Below are 24,138 nucleotides of genomic sequence, written 5' to 3' on the forward strand. Positions count from 1 at the left end.
GAAAAGAAAAGAAAAGAAAAGAAAAGAAAAGAAAAGAAAAGAAAAGAGAAGAAGGAACCTGTGATATCCTAAAGAGAGGACAGTTATCAAGGAGTGATGGAGTGGTCAACTCAGCCAGGCTGAGGCAAGCTGCTCACCATGAGACACTATGAATCCATGAAAGTGCCTTGAAGTCTTAAAAAGTGCACCACATGGACATAAAGTTCTAGTTTAAAAAATAATAGTCCTTCCACCTCCATTTCAACGTAAATATATGCTCAATAAAGAAAATCCAGAAAATACAGGAGAGTACAAAGAAGAAAAAAAGTCATAAGAAATCTGTCATTAAGATTTTGAATACTTTTCCTTAAAATCTTTTTTTATGTATAGGAGTTTAACTTTTGCTCTTTAAATAGTCTAAATATGTGGCTATGTCATTCATGCCCTGCTTTTCTCAGTCTCTCATGTTGTTATACATAGTTCTTTTTCTTTTTTTTTTTTTCATGTCTATTTATTTTTGAAGGGGTGGGGGGAGGGGCAGGGAGAGAGGGAGACACAGAATCCGAAGCAGGCTCCAGACTCCAAGCTGTCAGCACACAGCCCGACGCGGGGCTCGAACCCACAAACTGCAAGATCATGACCCGAGCCGAAGTCAGACCCTTAACCACTGAGCCATCCAGGTGCCCCTGCACCATTCTTTAAAACATTTTAATGACAACTTCATAGTTGCCTTTTATTGATTGCTTATAATGGGGCAGGCACTGTATTAAAGGCTCCATAAATATATTGCACCAAATCACCACAACGACCCATTAGACTGTTACTGTTATTATCTTGCACTTCTAGGGGAAAAAACAGGCTAAGTAATTTGGCCAAGGTAAAGTCAAGATTGCACTTGCTGTGCTCTTAACCACGTATTGCCAAGATAACATAATTTGCTTCATTCCTTGTTGATAGAAATGCGGTTGTCTGATTTTTTTAGCATCATAACTACCACTTTAGTAAGCATCTTTGAACACAACATTTTTTTATTAATTTAGAATTATTTCTTCAGAATAGACTTCTGGAAACAGAATTTCTGGATCAAGGAGGTATTTTTAAGACTCTTAAACACATTGTGAAACTGTTTTCCAAAATGTTTTTCCCCAGTATATTTTATCACAAAAAGGTTACCTTAAAATCTGCTTCATCTAAATCACAAGGTATAGAAAAAGACTACAAAGGGGGAAAGTAAGGACTGTGAAAACATAGTAAGTGGCCACCAGAGGGCAGCCGTATCCCAGCGCTGTTGAAAAAAAATCTTTGAGACAAAAGGAAAGACTGTATGTTAAGCTTGCAGTTTTAAATCAAGTATTTGCATCCCTTCACGTTGAATTCCACTTTTATTATATTTATAAACAGAGAAGCCATTTATTTCTCTTATTACTAACTGATTTTGGAAATCGCAATCATGGGAAGGATTTCTTTTGCCTTCAATTATCTCTAGCAAGGACAGGTTGGGATTTACTTGCCATTAAAGACAGATATCTCATTGCTGCAAAGAAAACCAGACATGAGATCAGCAGTGTAGACTGCTTCCTTACTGTACAAGACCTGAGGAGAAATTTACATCAACTCAGTAGGATGGAACATTCCTGTCGTTAACCAGGACTGAAATGTATCTTTCCTCTGTGTGTTTTTCCATTCATTTCTTCATTTACCCAACAAACACTTAGTGAATACTTATACGTGCCAAGCTCCATGCTAGAGACTGTGTACAATGATGAACAAAACTAGTGTCGCCCCTACCATCATGGAACTTACAATGGAGTAAGTAAGCCATACATGACTCATAATCACAAATAAACACATAATTTTAGACTATAAATACTATGACAAAAAATACAAGTGCTTATGAGAGTGCATAACTGGGAACCATCATTCAGCCTGGAGTGTCAGGAACCACCTTCTAAGGTTGCAAACTACATGGAAGTTGGAAGGCCTGAAGGAACAATATGATTTAATAAGGCAAAGGGGCTAGCAGTGGGGTAGAGGTGTATTAGAAAGACCATTCTAGGCAGAGGTAAGATCACAAATGAGAACCTTGGAGAAAGGGAACACGGCTTGTTTTAGGTACAGAAGCCAGTATATGACTGGATCACAGACAGTAGAGAAAAAGAAAAGCACGAGACAGAACCAGTAAGTAGCCAGGGACCAGATCACGTAAAAAAAAAAAATGATAACACTATTTCTGCTAAATCAGTTTGTTTCACCATGGACAGAGGACTAAAATGAAGAATAAACTTTCAAGGTGCCTGGGTGGCTCAGTCAGTTAAGCGTCCGACTTCGGCTCAGGTCATGATCCCACGGTCCGTGAGTTCAAGCCCTGTGTCGGGCTCTGTGCTGACAGCTCAGAGCCTGGAGCCTGCTTCGGATTCTGTGTCTCCCTCTCTCTCTGACCCTCCCCCATTCATGCTCTGCCTCTCTCTGTCTCAAAAATAAATAAACGTTAAAAAAAAAAATTAAATAAATAAATAAATAAATAAATAAATAAAAGGGCGCCTGGGTGGCTCAGTCGGTTAGGCCTCCGACTTGAGCTCAAGTCATGATCTCGCGGTCCGTGAGTTCAAGCCCCGCGTCGGGCTCTGTGCTGACAGCTCACAGCCTGGAGCCTGCTTCGGATTCTGTGTCTCCCTCTCTCTCTGACCCTCCCCCATTCATGCTCTGCCTCTCTCTGTCTCAAAAATAAATAAACATTAAGAAAAAAAAATTTTTTTTAAGAATAAACTTTCAATACAGGTTTTTCCAGAGTACTTTCAATTTCAAATATTCTGCAACCTTACTTTCATAAAAACACTTGTACTTGTCTGGCTGGTTTGTTCCGATTTTTCTGTTGGGCAAAAAAAGGTTTCCAAGGAAGCATTTCTAGTCCTTACATTTAGGAAAACTGACCATCGGAAGAGTTCATTGTCTTTAGTTTTTAATTGTTTGCCTCAATGTGGTTTTCTTTGCTTTCTACCACCTGGGGTTTGCAGAGCTTTCTGAATCTGTGGGCTGATGTCTTGTACCGGTTTGGAAAATTCTTGGCCATTATCTCTTCAAATCTTGCTTCTGCCCCAATCTCTTTCTCATTTCTTTCTGAATCTCCAATTACATTTATGCCAGTCTTTTTAGCTGTGTCTCATATGTCTTCCTGCTCTGTTCTTTCCATTGTATTTTTTTTCTCTGGGCTTCAGTTGGATATTTTTAGCTGACCTGTATTCAAGTCTACAAACCTTGTCTTCACCGTGAATAAACGTTTGTTAAACCCATGCTATGAGTTGTTCATTTCAGATGTTCTATTTTTCAGTTCTAGTTCAGTTTTGGTTTTTTTTTTAATTTTTTTAACGTTTTTTATTTATTTTTGAGACAGGGAGAGACAGAGCATGAACAGGGGAGGATCAGACAGAGGGAGACACAGAATCTGAAACAGGCTCCAGGCTCTGAGCTGTCAGCACAGAGCCTGACGTGGGGCTCGAACTCACGGACCACGAGATCATGACCTGAGCCGAAGTCGGCCGCTCAACCGACTGAGCCACACAGGCGCCCCCAGTTTTGTTTTTTTAAATAGATTCCAATTCTCTTGAAATTTGCCTCTTTTTACCTATTTTCTGGGTTTCCCCTTATTTTCTTAAAACATTAACTTTAGTTATTTTAAAGGCATTCTCTGCTAACTCTAACATCTGGATTATCTGTGGGTCTGCTTCCATTGTTTATTTTTTCTCTTTATTTTTGGTCACATTTTCCCTCCTCAGCATTGTCAAGTATTTTTTATTATATGCCAGATACAGCGTATAGAAGAGCCACAGATGACCTCTTTTCTCTGTGAGGCAGATATAATGAGGGAATCATCTCGACCCAATTAGAAATTGAGATATGTTGAAGATGGGCTGCAATCTCAGTACGAGTCAGTTCACTTATGGTTCATCACTATATCTTGGTCATAGAGTGGGTGGGTCCTCGGTGGGGCCAGCCCAGGTCTCACTCCACGCACTTCAGAATCTGCCAGTGTCTTGAGAGAGAGAGGTTTGTGTATGGTAACAGGGCCTCTCTTTCTAAAGGGATTTTGTCTCCACAGCACAGTAAGACTTAGAGACTTCTTAATACTTTTTGGGCCAGCCTCTTGTCTCTTGAACAATCAGCTAACGTCCTGGGAGGAAACTGGCCTAGTCTTTAGGGCTCCTCTAGTTTCCAATCCATCACACAAGTCCCAAGCAACTGCCAAAAACTCTTCTTCTGTCTCTTTCCTCAAGAAGAATTTCTGCTCCTTCGCCTATGACCAGAATCAGCAAATGTCCCCTGGGAATAAAGTGGCTGGTGATCATCCCCTTACTTAGGACGAGGTCTACCCCTTCTGGAATTGTAGTTCATATTGTCTTCTTTGTTTCCCAACCAACATGATTCGTGAAATTTATGAAAAGAACAATGGACTAATTACACAACCAACTTAAGGAAAGTACGTACCTGTGAGGGCATCACAAGTGGCAGACCGATTATTACACTGGCAGGGCAAGCAGCCACTCCTACTAAAGTCATAATATCCATCTTGGCATCGGTCACATGTAGAGCCGGTGACGCCCGCTTTGCACTGGCATTTCCCAGAACTGCAAATAAAAGCAAAGACAATGAGCAAAAGTAGTGTAAATCAATTTGGAAGTTTTGTTGCCCAACATCCCAGCATAGATGATCTTAACATAGAAATATTTCAACTGGATTCTAATTACTAGAATTATCGTTTTTGTTTTTGTTTTGAATTGGAAGGTGAGCGACTTCATGACTATATAAATTCAGTTAACATAGTAACACTAGTCATTTGTGACAATTTAATCCTCTGCACTTAGGCAGGTTAAAATAATGATAAAGGAGTCATGGGAACATGCATCCCTAATGCTTAGAAATCTTTGTTTAGCAAGCACTGGGGCATAGAACTGGTACCACGGCTACATCTCATTCCTGGATCATTCCACAGTTCCATCGGCCTCTACCCTACCCAATATGGAGAAGAGAAGAACCACCACCTGGTCTTCATCCAGCCTAGCCTCTGGCTGAAAAACATGGAGACTACAATCTTAATGAATGCATCAGTTAATATCCATTAAGATGCTAGAAATAATATAATTTTCTACTTTAGGTCTAGGCTATCTTAAAATCATATTTCTGATAACTAAACCGGAATTCACAATTAAGTAAATGGGATTATAATGGGGACCCCCATTGCTTTCTGGATTAAATCCACATAAAAATTCTAGATTGTCAACCCCAAAAAGAAAACTAAAATCTAAAGTAAGAAACATAGGGGTGCCTGGCTGGCTCAATTGGTAGAGCATGTGACTCTTGATCTCGGGTTTGTAGGTTTGAGCCCCACATTGGGTACAGAGGTTACTTAAAAATAAAATCTTTAAAAATAAATACGTAAAGTAAGAAAAATACCTTATTTAACAACGTGACTCTTCTTTATATGCTTATTCTGAACCTGAAACTTTTAGACTTTACCTGAGTATATTTTGGCACCAGTCATAATGGATGGGAGACAATTGAAGATAAAACTGCTTTTCAATATAATATTTTTAGAAATTCAGCTCCTGACAGTGAACCCCCATGGGGTTATTACTTTTAGTTCAAGAGCCCAGGCTAAAATTGTTAATACTTACATGGTTCTTACACATATGAGTTGAAGTAATCCCCTGATAATTCCCATATTCCTATTGCTATAATAAAAATAGAACTTCCAAATTTGAGAGTTCCTGGAATTCTCAGCTGAACTTTGCAGAATGGAGGTGAAGCAACTTCCAACCATGTGTATTCTACTTGTAGTATACAAACCTAAGGTTTTGTGTTTTTTTTGTTTGTTTGTTTTTGAGATATGCCTCTCTTTTTCGTCAGCATCCCCTGGGCTAAATAATGAGGCTTTCACCCTCCATCCCTAAAAAATTCTCTTGAGCAGCTAGAGTCAAAGTTTACTTCTCTCTCCTACTCACAGTTCTCTGCACTGTCCCAGGCTATGCCAAAAAGGAGTAGAAAAGCAGAAAAACGGTTCTACATGGAATATTTTTAGGGCTTTACTCAAACAAAATCAGTCCAGAAGGGAAAGGAAGCCAGGCTTATGTAAATAATATATATTTTACATATTTCAAAGTCTTGTATCCTGAAAAGTTACCCACTGAACTCTGTATTCCTCTCCCAAAGCTGTCTAGTATATAGGTTATGCAATTGCTTGACTAACAAGTAATTTTACAAAAAAACATAAAATGGAGGCATCTGAAAGCAGGAGTCATGCTGCTGCTGAAGATGATGATAAAAATAATGAGCCATCATTTGTTGATGGCCTATGTCAATAAACATATATATGTTCTCTAATCCTGAAAATAACCCTACTAGGTGGAAGTCATAATCCTCGTCTTACTACTGAGGGAAATCGGGGTGGGGGAGGGGCTGAAGTACTGTCCACACCTAGTAAGTCAGGCTGATTTATACAAAGCTAGACTTTTCTTACTATACCATGCTACCTGCCACTCCCTAAGCCTGAACCTAAATTTGTACAAGAAATTTGCCTGCCAGATAACTTGATACCTACTTGGGTATCAAGCTTCGTTCTGTAGATTCCAGTCACCACAATTTACCATTTATTTAGGTTCTCACCCCAGTGAGCTGTTTCTGCCTTGCCCAGAATAAACTGTGGTCTTTTTCCTTACTTCCAGTAAATTTCAGGTCTTCCTCAACAGAAGCTAAGAGTTCCCACTGCTTGAAGAGAAACGGCAGCCTAGCAAAGTCCAAGGTTCCCAGAGATGCAAGCCCAAATATGTTGATGCTTAAATAAAATTTATACTGTTCATAGTGCTTACACACTGTGCTTACACAGTCTTACACAAGAATATCCCAAGGTACTTAAAGATCTATCAAAGTAAATCTGTATTCATCAAATATGAGGTGCAGGAATATCTTATTACTCCACAAGAAGGAACTAGTTAAGTCTCGCTCAACTGTCAGAAAATTATAAAGGAAATAATGTGCTTTCCAAAGAATTGCTAACAATTTATTAGCCAATTTCCAAGGCTCTTAGAAAGTTAATCAAAATATGTTTGTTCCTCATTTCTCTACATGATTAGATTATTCGGCATTCGGAAGAATAAACAGTTACTTTTAATGACAGTGTTTGCCGAACTCACCAACCTACAAGAAAATGATATTATCTTGGAATACCTAATCACTTCATAATATCTCATAATCATAACATAGCCAGTGCTCTCAAAGTGGTTGCTATTCCTGTAAGTGGACTTTCCCGTCATAATTCTGCTCTGCGCACTCAAAAGACCGATTTAAGCAGTCATCTTTCTCCCTGGAGACGGTGCTCCTTAGTTGCTGATGTTAAAACAAACAAACAAAAATCCATGAGTGGCTTTATGGATCCTGATAAAGTGGTTGGCTAGTCTAGATACCATGCTTCACTTTTCCTGGGTAGATTTTAAAACAATGGGAAAGGAGCTGCTTTCTCTCTCTTTTTAAATATAGAAGGGAGTGGGAAAGTTTGGTTGTGAGACTGCACTAGGTGGTGCTTTCCATGTTACTCATGGCCCATTGCCAATTTCTGCATGTATAAGAATTAAATCACTCAGCAAATATAAAGCTTTCCCTGTGTGTGACTTCTTTTACAGAATAAAGCCTTTACAACACCCCCTTTCATGGTCTCCCTCTGTTAGAGGCTGTTGAATGCTTTTTGAAGCAAAGGTCAATGATATAAATGCAATGAAATCAAAGACAGGGGGAAAAAAAGTCCTGTTAACAGACCACTTATGGGTATCCATAGATTTGAAATGAAAGGACCAAAGACTCATAGCTTCATATCTGGCAAATAAGGACACAGAACTAGATTTCGAACAGAAGTCAGAAATCTATACTACTGAGATCAACTAACAAAGAATTTAAGATAGAATTTGCTCATCTGGTGTCGCTTTTACAGACATGAGTTAGTTACTAGTCAAGTACTAATAGAGTATGGAGAATTACATCAGAAAGACGAATATAGAATTATTTATAAAGAAAGCACAAGCATTGTGGAACTATGCTGTACAACGTATAACTAAGTATATTCTATACATTTCTTAAATTATCCCAAACAGAATTCTCAGATTTTCTCATGGTTGTTAAGTACTTAGTTATAAAATTTATCACATTCGCAAGTGTGAACAACTATTACAAGGCTTGAACACTGAAAAATGATCTCTTAAGGGGTGCTGGGCTGGCTCAGCCAGAAGAGCACGCCATTCCTGATCTTGGGGTCATGACTTCTAGCTCCACGTTGGGTGTAGATTACTTAATTAAGCCAAACTTTAAAAAATTATCTAGATGAGTAGATGGAAAGTCTCCAGGATTTCCATTATTTTATAACACCATTGACTAGCACGGGAAGGGTGGAACATAAGAGGGGAAGTATCTGGGCCTATGGAAAGTTCATCTCCTGAGGAGACCGAGAGCTTGGTTCATGTTCTAGCTGTGCTGGTCACTAGCTGGGACCAAGTGCATCTTCTTCCTTAGACGCAGGATTCTCATTTTCAAAATAAGGACGAGTATACCAAACTTTGTAGGGTGACCCTGGGAATGAAAGACAGCATGCCCAGGGCACTCAGCACAGTATCTGGCATATAATCAGTACTCCAGCATGAAAGCACTAGGAAGGTGATGACAGGAATCGTGGGTCTTGATTTTTTCCTGAGAATTCTAAGGAAAATGGGCTGGAGTCTCTAGACAAGGCTGTTATTTACTTTTAAAATTCCATTAACAAACCTGGAAAAACTGCAAGAATATAGGGTAATCGTTAGTATGGAGCAAAAAGGTGGCTATAGGAAAAGAGAGCACATTGTGAAAACCTGGGAGAAATGGTTTGGGGAAAGAAAATTTTTTTAATTGAGAAGGGAAAGGATCTGCAAAATCCTACATAAGGTGGGGCCAAAACCAGTGAAACCCGAGGAGTTTTTGAACACACTAGCTAATTGGTTTAATGTTTTTCTAAATTGTTAAATGTCTTGGCGCCTTTTGTGCTGTTTATCTATGTTCTTCCTGAGAGTTACAAAATATCAATTATATGTGCGTGGCGTATCTTTAGATAACATGTGATCAATTTGGACTCAAGCAGTCACAAAATAACTAAAAAGAGACAGTTCTAATTGGGGGAAATTAAGTTATTTGTGGTTTTCCACAAGCCTCGCTTTTCCTCTTTCCTTCCCCCTCAGCTCTCATGTTGGCACTCTGACATGGAACCAACGAGAAACAGAAAAAAATAGATGATCAGAGGTATCAATTTTCCTCTATCTTTTCTTTAATAGCTCAAAACAATTTAGAACACGTAGAAGGAGACTTAAACTACTACTTAAAACATAGTATGAAAGGAACAGAAAATTGCTGATTATAAAGTCTCTCAATGTATTAAAGATATTAAAAGGAAGCTGGAGAAAGTTTTACTAACTAGAAAGTCTTTACATGGGAAAACACAGAAAATGAAAAGTTGTTAGCAATTCTGAACTTCAGGTTTTGTATCATGGTTTTGTAAAGGTAATAAAAAATTAGTTTCTCCTTTTGGTTATGAAAGAAACCCAGTAATTGGGCATTTTGGCAAAAAACCATATGCATTTTGTGTTCCTCTGTCTTTCTACAATCATGGAAAAGACCATTATGCAATGAGCAAAGCTCCTTTGCTGGACAAAAAAAAAAAAAAAAAGATAGCTTTATTGTTGAAAACATTGGGCCATTATACTAGACATTCCTTGTATTTTTGAGGGCAAATAGTCTAAAATATTCTTAGAGGAAATCCATATTCAGACAGAAATTCTTAACACTCAAAAAGGGTATTGCTTAAGTGCAAAAATACTTTCTGACAGCTGATCTTACCAAAATCAAATTTAAAAGCTTATTTGAAAAGTCAGAAATAAACCTTAATGGCAAAAAAAATAGAAAGTGTAATATTTCCAGAGCCATAACTTGGAAGCCTTAACTTAATTCAACTAGTAAAGTTCTTTCTCATTGCCTTCACTTTTTTTAATGGAATAAATACAGCCATAAGAATACTCAAGCCCACACAATTACTCCATTATTTGAAAGAGATTTCTGCATTTTAAAAGTCATCTTGAAAAGAGAAAAAGCATGAGGTTTCAGTATCATCTCCTAGTAAAGAAGATGGTTCTCAAATATGTCAACATTGTATTCTTTTGTAACCATTTTAAAGATTTGCTCAATGAAAGGGTAATTTTTTTTGAAAAAAAAATTTTTTTAATTTCAATTCATCAGTTAACATACAGTGTAATATTAGTTTCAAGTATACAATATAGTGATTCAACACTTCCATACATCACCCTGTGCTCGTCACAACAAGTGCGCTCCTTAAACCCCATCACCTATATAACTCATCTTCCCCACCCACCTCCCCGCTGGTAACCATCTCTATAGTTAAGACTCTGCTTCTTGGTTTACTGCCTGCCTCTCTCTCTCCCCCTCCCTCTCTCCCCCACCCCCTTTGTTGATTTGTTTTGTTTCTTAAATTCCTCATATGAGCAAAATTGTATGGTATTTGTCTTTCTCTGACTGACTTGTTTCACTTAGCATTATACTCTCTAGCTCACTTAGCATGATACTCTCTAGCTCCATCCATGTCATTGCAAATGGCAAGATTTCATTCTTTTTTATGGCTGAGTAATATTCCATGGTGTGCCTATACCACATCTTCCTTATCCATTAATCAATCAGTGGACACAAGGGCTCTTTCCATGATTTGGCTATTGTAGATAACACTGCTATAAATATCAGGGGGCATGTATCTCTTTGAGTTGGTATTTTTGTATTGTTTAGGTAAATACCTAAGCAATTATTGAATCATTGGGTAGTTCTATTTTTAACTTTTGTAGGGAACTCCATATGTTTTTCTAGAGTGGCTGCACCAGTTTGCATTCCCACCAACAGTATAAGAGGTTCTCCTTTCTCCTTATCCTTGCCAACACCTACTGTTTCTTGTGTTGTTGATTTCAGCCATTCTGACAGGTGTGAGGTGATAGCTTATTGTAGTTTTGATTTGTGTTTCCCTGATGATGACTGATGTTTGAGCATCTTTTCATGTGTCTGCTGGCCATCTGTATGTCTTCTTTGAAAAAAATGTCTAGCCATGTCTTCTGCCCATTTTTAATTGGATTATTTGTTTTTTGGGTGTTGTGTTTTATAAGTACTTTATATACTTTATACACTAACCTGAAAGGGTAATTATTAATACTTGATTTGTGTACATGCTGTGTTCCAAAAATTAACTTGTAGTGCCTAGAATTTAGAACTCACGGAAATGACAGCATAAGTGGTGGCTTAGTTTCCAGACAAGCAAACAAAAACCTCTTTAACTCAAACATACTGAGATTGACAGTGCTAAGGACCAAGTCCTTTAAACCCAAGTCCTAAACTTTTGAGTTCTAAACCTGTTGGGGATGAGGTAGTCAGAGGCAATATTAACACTTACAATATTAACATTTACACTGTGGGATCATAAATGAAGTGCATAGCACAATACTTACATATGGATTAGTTATTTTAGTTCTTACAATAATTCTATGGCATTCATAAATCTCAATTTTGCCACTTTCTAGCTACTTGATTATTGAGCAAGTTTTTACATCTGAAAAATAAGAATAATAATCCCTGTTTCAAAAGATTGTGGAAATTAGTTAAAATTACATATTGAAGTGCCTTCCAAATATGAGTCGCTCTATACATGGCCAAATATTAATACTCAACATCCCCAATCAATAGAGTTTCAATGACATGAACTGACTCAATTTTCAAGGTCACACATCCAGAGGGCAATCAGAATTAGAACCCAGGTCTTCTGCCTTCTAATACCTGGCTTTTTTCTCTCTCCTTTATTTTATAGTTTACCTCTGTGTATTTAATGAAAGCAAGACAGAAGGATTTAACGTGCTCATATTAATAGATTTGCAACGCTGCTGGAAAAGGTTTCTTATGTTAATCTTCTCCTGGCTCAACTGTCAGTTGTTTAAATAACTCCTCTGACGAATGGGATTTTAAAGTGATTGCCAAGGAAATGAGACATTGCTTCTGATCTGTGTCAATCCAATTCTCTGACGTGGGAGCACTATTTCCCTACCTGCAGCTGGCACTGTTTTGCAAATGCCCCAATGCTGGCCAGTTTCCGTGCAAAGCTCCTCACCCCTAACAGCTTTATTGATAGAACTTTGCAATGCTTTTTGTTTTTAATTTTAATTTTTAAAATTTACATCCAAATTAGCATATAGTGAAACAATGATTTCAGGAGTAGATTCCCTAATGCTCCTTCCCCATTTAGCCCATCCCTGCCTCCCACAACCCCTCCAGCAACCCTCAGTTTTTCTCCATATTTATGAGTCGCTTAATGTTTTGTCCCCCTCCCTGTTTTTATACTATTTTTGTTTCTCTTTCCTTATGTTCATCTGTTTTGTCTCTTAAAGTCCCCATATGAGTGAAGTCAAATGATTTTTGTCTTTCTCTGACTGACGAATTTCACTTAGCATAATACCCTCCAGTTCCATCCATGTAGTTGCAAATGGCAAGATTTCATTCTTTTTGATTGCCGAGTAATACTCCATTGTGTATATATACCACATCTTCTTTATCCATTCATCCGTCGATGGACATTTGGGCGCTTTCCATACTTTGGCTATTGTTGATGGTGCTGTTATAAACATGGGTGTGTGTGTGCCCCTTCGAAACAGCACACCTGTATCCCGTGGAGAAATGCCTAGTAGTGCAATTGGGGTAGTTCTATTTTTAGTTTTTTGAGGAACCTCCATACTGTTTTCCAGAGTGGCTGCACCAGCTGGCATTGCAACCAACAATGCAAAAGAGATCCTCTTTCTCCGCATCCTTGCCAACATCCATTGTTTGCAATGCTTTTTTAATCTTCATTTTTCAATTGTGAAATATATCATTCATTCAGAGGCAGATAAGTTTAAAGACAATAGAATGTAAGAAAGAACACCAAACTGAACAACTTCATATCCACTAGACAAGACATTTGAAGCTCCCCCTTCAACTTCATTCCCTTCTCTTGCCCCAGAAGCAGCTAAGTGTTTTAGTCAGTTCAGCTCTGTGAGAGGCTTATCATTTCTATATGTATTACTAAATGATGTATCAGATAGTTTTGCCTGCTCTTAAACCTTATATTAACAAACATCATGTATTCTTTGATTTACTTTGTCCCATACAGTATTATGGTTTATCGATTTATCGATATACATTTGTACAGCTGTAGTCACTCTTTTTTCACTGCTGTATTGTATTTTATCATATGAATATAACCCTATTGCATTCATTCTTGTAGACACTTGGGTTGTTTTCATTAGGTAGTATAGATAACACCTGTATATCTTCTGCTACATATGAGCATGCTTTACTCTAGAGTATATACCAAGGAATAAAATTGCTAGGTAGTAGCTTGTACAGCACCAACATACAAGGCAATGCCTGTTTTCCAAAGTGGCGGCCACAATTTGCACCCCTAGTAGCAATGGAATCATGGTCCCATTGCTCTGTATCCTCACCAACACTTGATATCACCAGCGTTAAAAATTTTGCCAGTCTGGCAGCTCGAAATGGTATCATACTGTGGTTTTTAAATACATTCTCCAGATTAATGAGATGGAACATGTTTTCAAGTTTATTGGCCATTTCAGTTTCCTCTTCTGTGAAAAGTCTGACCAAGTATTCTTTTTTTTTTTTTTTATAAAAGGATAATTGGCATATAACATATTAGTTTCGGGTATACAACATAATGATTTGATATTTGTATACATTGAGAAACAATCACCACAATGAGTCCAGCTACCGTCTGTCACCACACAGAGCTACAAATTTTTTCCCACCTATTTCTGACGTTAATGTGTAGATGTTCTTTATATATTCTTGAAAAATCTATCCCTTGTCAGTTTAATGTGCTACAATTATCTTCTCTCAGTTTGAGGCTTGTCTAGAAGTTGTATACTTTAACAAAGTAGCTAACGTATAAACACTGGAGTTAGAATACCTGGATTCAAATCCTGGCTTTATCACTTACTAGCCATATGACCGCAAATAAATTACTTAAACTCTTTGTGCTTCAGTTTCCTCACTTGTAAAATGGAGAAAATAATAGTCTCTCTCTCACAGGTTTGTGAAGATTAATTTAGTTAGGGTGTGTTAAGCAGGCAGAACAGTGTCTGACACATAGTAAAGACTATGCAAGTACTGCCACTACACTCACAGGGTCGTTGAAGTGTGTCACTAAACTTCAGTACCTACTCAGCCATATGTGAAATATCTTTATACACGTGGGGTGTTTCTGGGCTTTCATTTCTGTTCTATTTATCTGTTCGTCTCTGAACCAACTTTTCCCCTCAATTTTTTCATATAAATGTTTTTAAAAACAGAGACATGTTGGAAGGACTGTATTCTCAGCATCTGCGTATAGATTTTGCTTTTATCTAGCGCTCCCCTAATCCCTTCTCCCATCTTCCAACACTCAGCTATGCTCACCTTGCTGTTGTTCAGACGCGCTGTGGATGTTTCTGTATCAGACACCCTGCACCCACGGTCCTTTCTGTTAGCAATAGCCTTCACCCAGGGGACCCATGAGGCATGCTCCCTTACTTCTTTTCATTATTGATTCAAATGTTATATTCTCAACAAGGCCTTGGTCAGCCACAACATCTAAAATTACAATATCTCTTACTATTTAATATAATACATATTTCATTTCCATTGTTTATTAAATCTCTCCCCATCTAGAATGTCAGCTCTATGAAATCAGGGGGTTTTATCTGGTTTTCTTTTTTCTCCACCGTTATATAGCCAGGGCCTAGCACAGTGCCTGGCACATGATAGACACTCAAAATTTTTCCATTTAATGATCAGGTAATCTGGTTCCAAAATCTATGTATGCTTCCCTCATTAATTCATGATGCCTTCTGAGTACAATATTTGTCTTCAATTTAGTCCATTTAATATTTTCCAAGTACCTAATCTTGATACTTTATGTTCCATTGATTTATTGATTAATTGATTGATTGAGAGTGCGAGTGGGGGAGAGGGGCAGAAGGAGAGAGAGAGAATCCCAAGCAGGCTCCATGCTAGCACAGAGCCTGGTGTGGAGCTTGACTGCACAACCCTGAGATCATGACCTGAGCCAAAAATCAAGAGTCAGACTCAACTGACTGAGCCACTCAGGTGCCCCACTTTATGTTACATTTAAGTAAACCTCTCAGAATCCTTGAAATAGGATATTTATTTCAGGTGAGCAAAATGAGACATTTAATGACTGGTACGTGATGGGCCAGTCAACATTGTAAGACATTGATCTTGATCCCTTGGATTTGTCCTTTGAAGGGCAAAAAAGAGCAGAAAGGAAAGAAATAATTTACTAGCCCTCAAAGAAAAGTCTATTTTGCTTAAGCCCAAGCCTCTTTAGCTTGTATGGTCCTCATATAAACAAAGAACAGAGACTGGAATGCCTCAAACAGCCTCCTTGTTATTAGTTCTGGTTTTCTTCTGGGTAGAAGTTGACCTCAGGTTTTTGTGGGCAACATATTGTCCACTAGATCAGTGGTTCTGATTGCTAGGCCCTATCTCAGAATTTCTGATTCAATAGGTCTCGGGTTGGACCCAAGAATTTTCACTTCTAACCAATTCCCAGGTTATGCTGATATTGGCCTGAGGACCATACCTGAAGAAGCACTGTAGTAGATTAACTGGAAAAATATCATTATACTTGTTTCACTCTACTTTTTATATTCCTAGCCCCTGACTGGTAAAGCTGCTTGATTTCCATCTCTGAGCTTACTGCTTAACTCTTAAATTCGGTGTTAGTTCGGACGTAAGAAGAGGGTACTTAAGGCAATCAACCTCAATGAATTGTCATTAAGTCCCATTCGCTACTGGTTCCTTTGACCTTAGTTCTCTATAGTTTAGATGGCTGAATTAAAACTACTGTCCCGAATTTCTCAATGCTTGGCTCCTGGTCCCAGTGGTCCTATCTTCCCACTTCCCACCCCGATGACTAGGTTCACAACACTTACTTCCAGATCTCCCAATATGTCAAATGCCTGTCATTTGAGCCATTTAAGCCCCAGCAAGTCAAGTGGACTCAACTTTGATATTTATAATATCCTAATTCCTGACTTTCAAATGACTCTCTATGGATGCTCTCAATACTCATGTTGCCTTCTTCTATACAATATTTAATTTCATTGTAGCCCAGCTCTGATTTACAGATTTATGTCTCTATTGGCCACTCCTTAGGTTGATGAATCATGTTCACCCATACCTACACCTACACTTACACTGAGACTCACAATGCCATATCTAATCTTGCCCATTCCATTTTAGGGTACAGTGGGGAGAGTTTTGGAGTCAGATAGACATGGGCTCAAATCTAAGCTCTACCATTTATTAATTATGCCATATTGCTTAGTAACTCAGTTTCTAAGAGCAAGACACCTAAGTTGTTCTAAGAAGTCAGAGAGGTTATATGTGTAAAGCATCAAAAACAGAGGTTTAACAGATTTATCAAATGTTAGTTTCCTTCTGTTCCTCCTGCTGCCTCTCCTGGATTATGCAGCTTCCTTGGGTGAACAGTTTAGTTGAAAAAACTAATATATTTTTCTGTAAAAACTTTTCTTTCAAATATCTATAATATCTTTTACTGGGCATTTTATTCAATCATAGAACTCTTTTAAAAAACCAATTCAGGATCAGCAAATTTAATTTTTTTTAAATTTTTTGTGTGTTTATTCATTTTTGAAAGACAGAGAGAGACAGAGCACAAGCAGGGGTGGGGCAGAGAGAGAGGGGGACACAGAATCCGAAGCAGGCTCCAGGCTCCAAGCTGTCAGCGCAGAGCCCAACGCGGGGCTCAAACTCACGAACGGTGAGATCATGACCTGAGCCAAAGTCGGATGCTCAACCGACTCAGCCACCCAGGCGCCCCAGGATCAGCAAATTTAAAACTTAATTAAGGAAATGGTCATAGTGTATGTGTTAGGAATTGGCAGACGAGGAGGAAGTGATTCTGTTATTGACAATATAAGCCATATTTTCATTACTGCTTCTGGCAGTGTGAGAAGAATGTCTATGTCCTTCCTGATAGTATTTAGGATAAAGCTTCTTAAACTTGATGGCATCTCAGATCTCTTTGAGAATCTATTAAATCTTATAGACCTTTTTCACAGAAAAACGTACATATCCACCATTACGTTTCATGTGCTTTTCTCCTTGTAGGTTAAGAACTTGTGACCTTGAGCATAGGGGCATATACTAGCCCAGAACTGCATGCCATGGGAGTTTAAGGTAACAGAAAGAACATGGGATAGGTGTCAGAAGATCTGGAGTTAACTGCTCTTGCTCTGGAATTTAACAGACATCCAAGCTTGGGCTTATCATGTAACCTTTCAATTATTACTCCTCATCTGTAATTTGGTAGGAAATCATCCTTAACTACTTCAACCTCACCTTACCTACAGGGTTGTTAGAATCAAATGATTAAACGTACAGGCTAAGAAAATACTATTAATTGTAACTGACTTTACAGATGTTAGTTATTAACATTACCTGGAAACCTACTGAATTTATAACCACAGGAGCAAGCCCGAAATACCCAAATAGTTGAAACACACTGAATATATCATACCAGAGAATTCATCTAATGTATAAAGAACGATAATAATGGAATTGATAATTTTCTAAACTAGTCCTATACACTTCAAATATTAAAATAATCACAGCTAAAGTACTTGTGTCCCTTTCCATAGGAACTTTGGGAAAACTTCAAGTCAAGATCTCTCTCTGGGATTGACAAATTTAGATATTTTGAGTGGAGACCAAATCCAAGGAGAAAAAAGATGAACAGTCCCGTATTTCTCTCTAGCCTCTAGGAAACATATTTCTTGCTATAAAAAAAAAAAAAAAAAAAACCCATCTGAGATGGAACAAGTCATGCTGATTTAATTTTCTTTCAGGGGACACAGGGGAAGACAAAGCCTTCTGTGTGGGAACAAGAGTCCTATTGTAGCCCAAGTCTACTAATACAAGGTTTAGACGCTCTTTTAAAACTTTAGAGAAAAAAGAGATATTAAAACCAGTAAAGTAGGCTATGAATTTGATTGTATATTCTAACCACAATGTCATATGTCTAAAGTGGCAGCTCTTCATGCCAGCAAAGTTAATTTCCTTATCCCGATTCCTCTTCCAGACCCAAGGCTGAGAATTATCAGTAGGACCAACTACACCATCATCAGAAAACACTAATACCATCCATATTCCCTTGACTGACTGCCCTAACAATCATGTTAATTTTTTATTTCTAAATAATATTGGATTTAAAGAAAAGTGTAAAGATAGTACAGACAGTTCTTGTATATTCGTCACCCAAATTCCCCTAAGGTTAACTTCTTATACAACTATGGTATATTCGTTAAAATTGACAATTAACATTGTTAGAGTACTATTAAATATAGACCTTATCATATTTCCCTAAATTTTACACTAATGTCCTTTTTCTGTTCCAGGATCCAACCCACGATAACACCTTACGTTTACTGGTCATGACTCCTTGACCTCCTCCAATCTGACAGTTTCTTGGTCTTTCCTTGTCTTTTAGAACCTTGAAGCTTTTGAAGAGTACTAGTTATTTTATAAAATGTTCCTCAATTTGGGTTTGTCTGGTGTCTTGTCATAATTAGACTGAGAGTACGGGTTTTAGTGAAGACAATCGCAGAGGTAACATGACGTTCTCATTGCCTCATATTAGGGGGTACATGATACTACCACATGACTTATTACTGATGATGTTATCTTGATCACTCAAATGATGAGTTTTCATGCTGGGGATCTGTCTGTATGGTAGCTTAACTTAGGATGGTTATTAGGTTTATTTAGAAAATAAGCAGAGGTTCAGCCACTCAATTAAGAAACACTGGGGCCTACTAAAGGCAGGATAGTCAGACAGGTATTGGTTTGAGCCCGTTTCTGGCAATGACTGTTTTGGAGCAAATTACTCAAGTCTCAGTTTCTCCACCTGTGAAACATAGCCTGGCACATAGCAAACATTCAATAAATGTTAATGTTGTTCCTTCTGGGGTTGATGGTGAGAGTAATAATGCTAATGTTATTCGCCAACTTGTGTGGTGTTTTCATCTGAGAGAGAAGTCAAACTTCATGTCAGAAAACCACTATATGTTTATAAGATTTTTAACCTTTTTAAGTATAGTAAAATGTCCTGTCCAAGAGATGCTTAACTAAAGATTAAATCTGTGGTTTCTTTCTTCTTTAGCAAGAGAAGTTTACAAATGCTTTGCCATTTGGGCAGGCATCGAAAGTAGCTGCGAAGCAAATTCTCTTGACCGGGTAAAGAATCACTTGTTCCAGTTTCTCTTAGCTGTGTGGTACAGAGCGAGTAGGCACCGCTGTCCTGGGGGAAAGGTTTGGCAAGACCTGTTTTACTGGGGAGGGAGGGAGATTTGGGGTTGTTAGGTGAAAGATTCTACAAATGTCCTCAACTGGTACTCTTGGAGCTGGCTTGCGTGCTGGAATAGGGCTGCATGGATAGACTGAAGGAGCTGATTGTTGAGATCTATGACTCTGGAGCCCTAGTTTAGAGCGTCCTGAAAGAACTTGGCACTGACGCGTGGGCTCATCCTCCTCAAAGACTTGTTGCTGCCTCTGCAAGGATCTGGGCCAGTAAAAGCATCACTACAGTAGTGAGCAAGCACAATCTGTCAGGCTGTTCAGGGCCAGGCTTCAACCCAGCCTTTCTACATAGGAGTGAAAAACAGTAATGTCAGTGACCTGTTTACAATCGCATTCCCTTGATACTCGGCATCAGAGAAGGGCTGAACCCTAGAGATATCGGAAAATGAGTAATTAATTGTTGGAGAATGGGTTGCCTCAAAAGGAAATTGGGCTGCTACTGAGGCATATGAGTGTCAGAGTAATTAATTGGCAAAATAACAGAGGTATGCCTATATTTGCACCTTGTTTGTGGAAAAGTTTGTCAATTATATAACCATTCAACTTAACCATATCTTTTATATTCGCTACCCCTACAAACCTCTCTACAACGATTAATTGTTTTTTAGAACTCTCGAAAGGTAAAGGGCCCTTGGATTTATTTTTAGCAACACAGAAAGAACATGCATGTGGGGACCCTGCTGACACTCAGCAGCAAGGCTGCATTGGGAATAAAAATCCCCTGGGACACAGTGGGCGGCCGCAACTGCTGAAGCATATAGGAAAGCAGATTTGATCCCTGCGGCCATCGACAAAGGAAGAATGGGAACTCGGGGAGAGAGTATGGGCCTGAGAAGGAAACCTGAGACTGAGCAATTCCTTAAATTCAACTTAGAAATACAAACTACCTTTAGATTTGTGTGTATGTAGTAATCCAAGAATCACAAACTTGACAGAGCATTAGGCACAGAAATCTTGCTATCATGGGGCATATCACCATTTTTGCTATTGTCCACAATTTATTCTGTTTGATTTATTCTCTCTGATTTATTTATTCTCTCTGTTCTTACTATTATTATCCTAATTTGGGCCCTCACTAGTTTTCATTCTGCCTCTAATCTCCCCTTACTTATACCCATCCATCCTACTACTGCAAGGACACAGTGCTGATCTTTCTTCTGCTTAAAGACTACTTCATGAATAAAATCCAAATCATTCGTCTGGCCCTTGAGGCCCTCCATGACCTGACCCCAGCAGGACCTGACAGATTTATCTCCTCTGCCCCCACTTCCCTTCCACCTTACATCCTATACAGGCACATCTCTGAGTCATTAATCTTGATCTTTCCTGTTCTATAATAACATCCTTTCCCACCTTGTCCACTTCTATATGCCTAATCCTTTCCTATCTTCAAAACTGAAGTCAAAAGCTATCTCTTCAATGAAATCATCTCTGATTTTTTCAGCTGTAAGTGAGATCTCCCAGATTCTTAATCCCCTTAACATTTTATCTTTTTAGTTTATGATGTCAATTTTTACTTCATATTATAATTATTTATATACACTTTTTTTTTTTTTTGGTGTCCTTACTAAACTGGAAGCTCCTTTGGAGTAAGACCCACTGTCTTATTAATCTTTTATTTCCCACAGGATGTATTAAAGTATCTTGCACATAATTTGTTAAATAAATAAACAATAAACACCTTGATGCCAAATACTGCATTTGTACAAACTTGATTATTTGTAGTATTAGCACATATACATTTGCATATATGTGGAAGTCTTTCAGAAGAAGCAAAATAAATTACCATTTAATATTATCAATAACAAAACTTTAACTTTAAAATATTTATTTAAAAAATCCCAGGGGTACCTGGATGGCTCAGTTGGTTAAGCGTCCGACTTCAGCTCACGTCACAATCTCACAGTTCATGGGTTTGAGCCCTATGTCAGGCTCTGTGCTGACAGCTCAGAGCCAGGAGCCTGCTTCAGATTCTGTGTCCCCCTCTCTCTCTCTGCCCCTCCCCTGCTCACACTCTGTCTCTCTTTCCTTCAAAAATCAATAAACATTAAAAAAATTTTTTTTTAATCCCAAACTGGCCTAAAAGTAGGCTGATAAAATAAACAAGTAGAAGAGTCTGCAGCATGGTTTAGGAAAGTACCATGTTTGATCAACAGCAACTGTATCAATTCACTGTGACATGTTACGTTAATGTTCTCAAAGGTCATCAATAGCTGGAAGAAAGATGTGTTGGTTTTTTTTTAATTATTTGACTACAGCTGTTCTTCTAGTTAATAATTAGAAGACCAGGAGGGCAGAGCATGCACTGTATTGAATGGAGGACGTAAGCTAGAAGTGCGCTGAAAAACATACAGAGCTATCTAAACTGTAACAGACACACATTATTTACACTTAAACTCAATGCACTCGGTGCCTTTTTCCGAATAAGCCTCTGTCTGGCCATTTATTAACATTCAAATTTTAGTCTAATTTGTTTTACCGTGAACTTACCATGATACTTGGTGTAATATGCTTAAAATATCTTCTAAGACATAAACCATTGGCACTGTGCAAACACCTACTGGAACAAATTAATTACAATAGGAAACAGGCTGAGGTCAGTTACCTGCTTTTGACTAAGATGGCTGCCTTTTAAAATTCTACCTTCAAGGAAAAAATACAGAAGTGAATTTTAAGAAGATAATTTAAACCAGAGATTGGTACAATTGCAAGAAGAATAATTAGGGTATAAAATAAAATTACTTTTAAATAAAATTAAAGCTATGAGGCATTGTTCTGTTTTCCTAAGGAATAGCATAAGAATATGCTATAAGATTTCTTGAGTTTGGTACACAATATATATGCAAGTCTCTACCAGACATCTCTATCTGAATATACCACCATCACTTCAAAATGAACGTGTTTAAAACCTAACATCATCATCTCCCTCTATCTTGCTCATATACCTGTATTCTTTATCTAGTTAATGGAATATCTCTTCACTCATGCACCCAACCCAGAAAGAAACAAGGGAGAGTCATCTCTCTCTTTCCCTTTACTCTGCACATATGAACAACCACCTAGCCCTGTATATTTTACTGTCCAAATACCTCTTACACTGGTTCCCACCTCTCCAGCACCATTGCCAATGCCAGTGCCAATGTCTTACATCAGGTCTTTAGCTCTCTTGCTTGGATTGTTACAATATCCTCCTTACGGTCTCCTTGCCCCAGCTCACTCTCTCTATCCACCAGACTTCTGATAGAGTGATTTTTCTTTTTTTTTCTCTTTGAAAGTTAATTGTTGTTAAAAAAAAAAAAAAAACACATACTTTTTACATTTTACACTCACCTCTCAGAACACTTAATGGTACCAGCTAATGACGATATATAAAAAAGCCCACCAGTTGCTTGAAATGGCTGCAAATTTTTACCATGTCCTGGTGTTAAAGTGGTTTGAACTCTTTGGAAAAACTGGTGTAACATTAAGTACCAAGATTTCGAATTCCCAGATTAGAAACAAGATTTTTAAGTCAGGAGGAAATTTAGTAAAAATTCAAGGCTAAAAGGAAATGTTAATAGAAAAACAAAAACAAAAATATTGTAAAAAAAAAAAAAAAAAAAAAAAAAAAAAAAAGGATTTCCCCACTCCCCCAATGGCAGAGTGATTTTTCTTAAAAGCAAATCCAATATCCCCCCTTATGGTATTCTTCAATGGATAAAGTTTGCATATTAGGCCTTTTATGGTCTGGCCCTGTTTATTTTATTCTTCATTCATTCATTCATTCTATTCATTCATCAGCATTTACGAATCTACCTTGTGCCAGGCACTGTTCTAGGTGTTAGAGATACAACAGTAAACAGACAGACAAAAGTCTCGTCTCTTATCATCTCCTACTCTCCTGCAACCCTTCCTCTCCACTGCTAACAAGTGTTCTTGCCTTCAAGAAATAGTAAGCCACCTGCACTCTACTAAAGATCCCTTGTTCTTTCATACAAATTGCTACTCATTTTTCAAGTCGTAACCTAAACACAGCTTCATCTCTTAAGACTTCCCTGAATCTCCTGTGCACTTTGTGAATACTCATAGCTTGTTTGCATTTCTATCTTTCCACTGAGAGTAAGCTCTGTGAGCACAGGGATAATGTCTTTGGACACGTAATTGCCAGACACAATGCCTTTATTAAATGAAGTGAGTGAAGAAAATGATACAGCTTTCCTCAATTGTTAATTTTTTCTACTAATAAATCACTTTTTCTTGATCTCCCAGAATTATAGGCAAAGTAATAAAGAGTTTACACAAGTAGCTGTTACTCCCAATTATTACCCAAGAGATGATTTTCAGAGCCCCATGTGAATATGAGCTTCTGAGGTTTGCCATCTTTTTTTTTTTTTTTTCTTAATGTTTATTTATTTCTGAGACCGAGAGAGACAGCGTGAGCAGGGGAGGGACACAGAGAGAGGGAGACACAGAATCCGAAGCAGGCTCCAGGCTCTGAGCTGTCAGCACAGAGCCGACACAGGGCTTGAACCCACGGACTGTGAGATCATGACCTGAGCCAAAGTCGGACGCTCAACCGACTGAGCCACCCAGGCGCCCCTGAGGCCTGCCATCTTTTTATTTGACATTTATCTCAGCATA

At 38.1% G+C, this 24,138-nt stretch overlaps 1 protein-coding gene and 1 long non-coding RNA gene across 2 annotated transcripts in view; one reads left to right on the forward strand and one right to left on the reverse strand.

Annotated features, from left to right (window-relative positions):
- LOC121034904 (uncharacterized) overlaps window positions 1–6,829 on the forward strand; it is a 37,292-nt gene extending 30,463 nt beyond the window's left edge. Inside the window, exon 4 of the long non-coding RNA XR_005792663.1 lies at window positions 6,696–6,829. This is a non-coding gene — a long non-coding RNA (uncharacterized LOC121034904). The remainder of the gene's footprint in view (window positions 1–6,695) is intronic.
- MEGF9 (multiple EGF like domains 9) overlaps window positions 1–24,138 on the reverse strand; it is an 88,782-nt gene that overhangs the window by 12,788 nt on the left and 51,856 nt on the right. Inside the window, exon 3 of the mRNA XM_040482129.1 lies at window positions 4,462–4,601. Within this exon, the coding sequence (XP_040338063.1) occupies window positions 4,462–4,601 (140 nt within the window). The remainder of the gene's footprint in view (window positions 1–4,461; window positions 4,602–24,138) is intronic.

This window comes from Herpailurus yagouaroundi, unplaced genomic scaffold, assembly GCF_014898765.1.
Source record: "Herpailurus yagouaroundi ecotype Mexico unplaced genomic scaffold, PumYag 160, whole genome shotgun sequence".
Classification (NCBI taxonomy): Eukaryota; Metazoa; Chordata; class Mammalia; order Carnivora; family Felidae; genus Herpailurus; species Herpailurus yagouaroundi.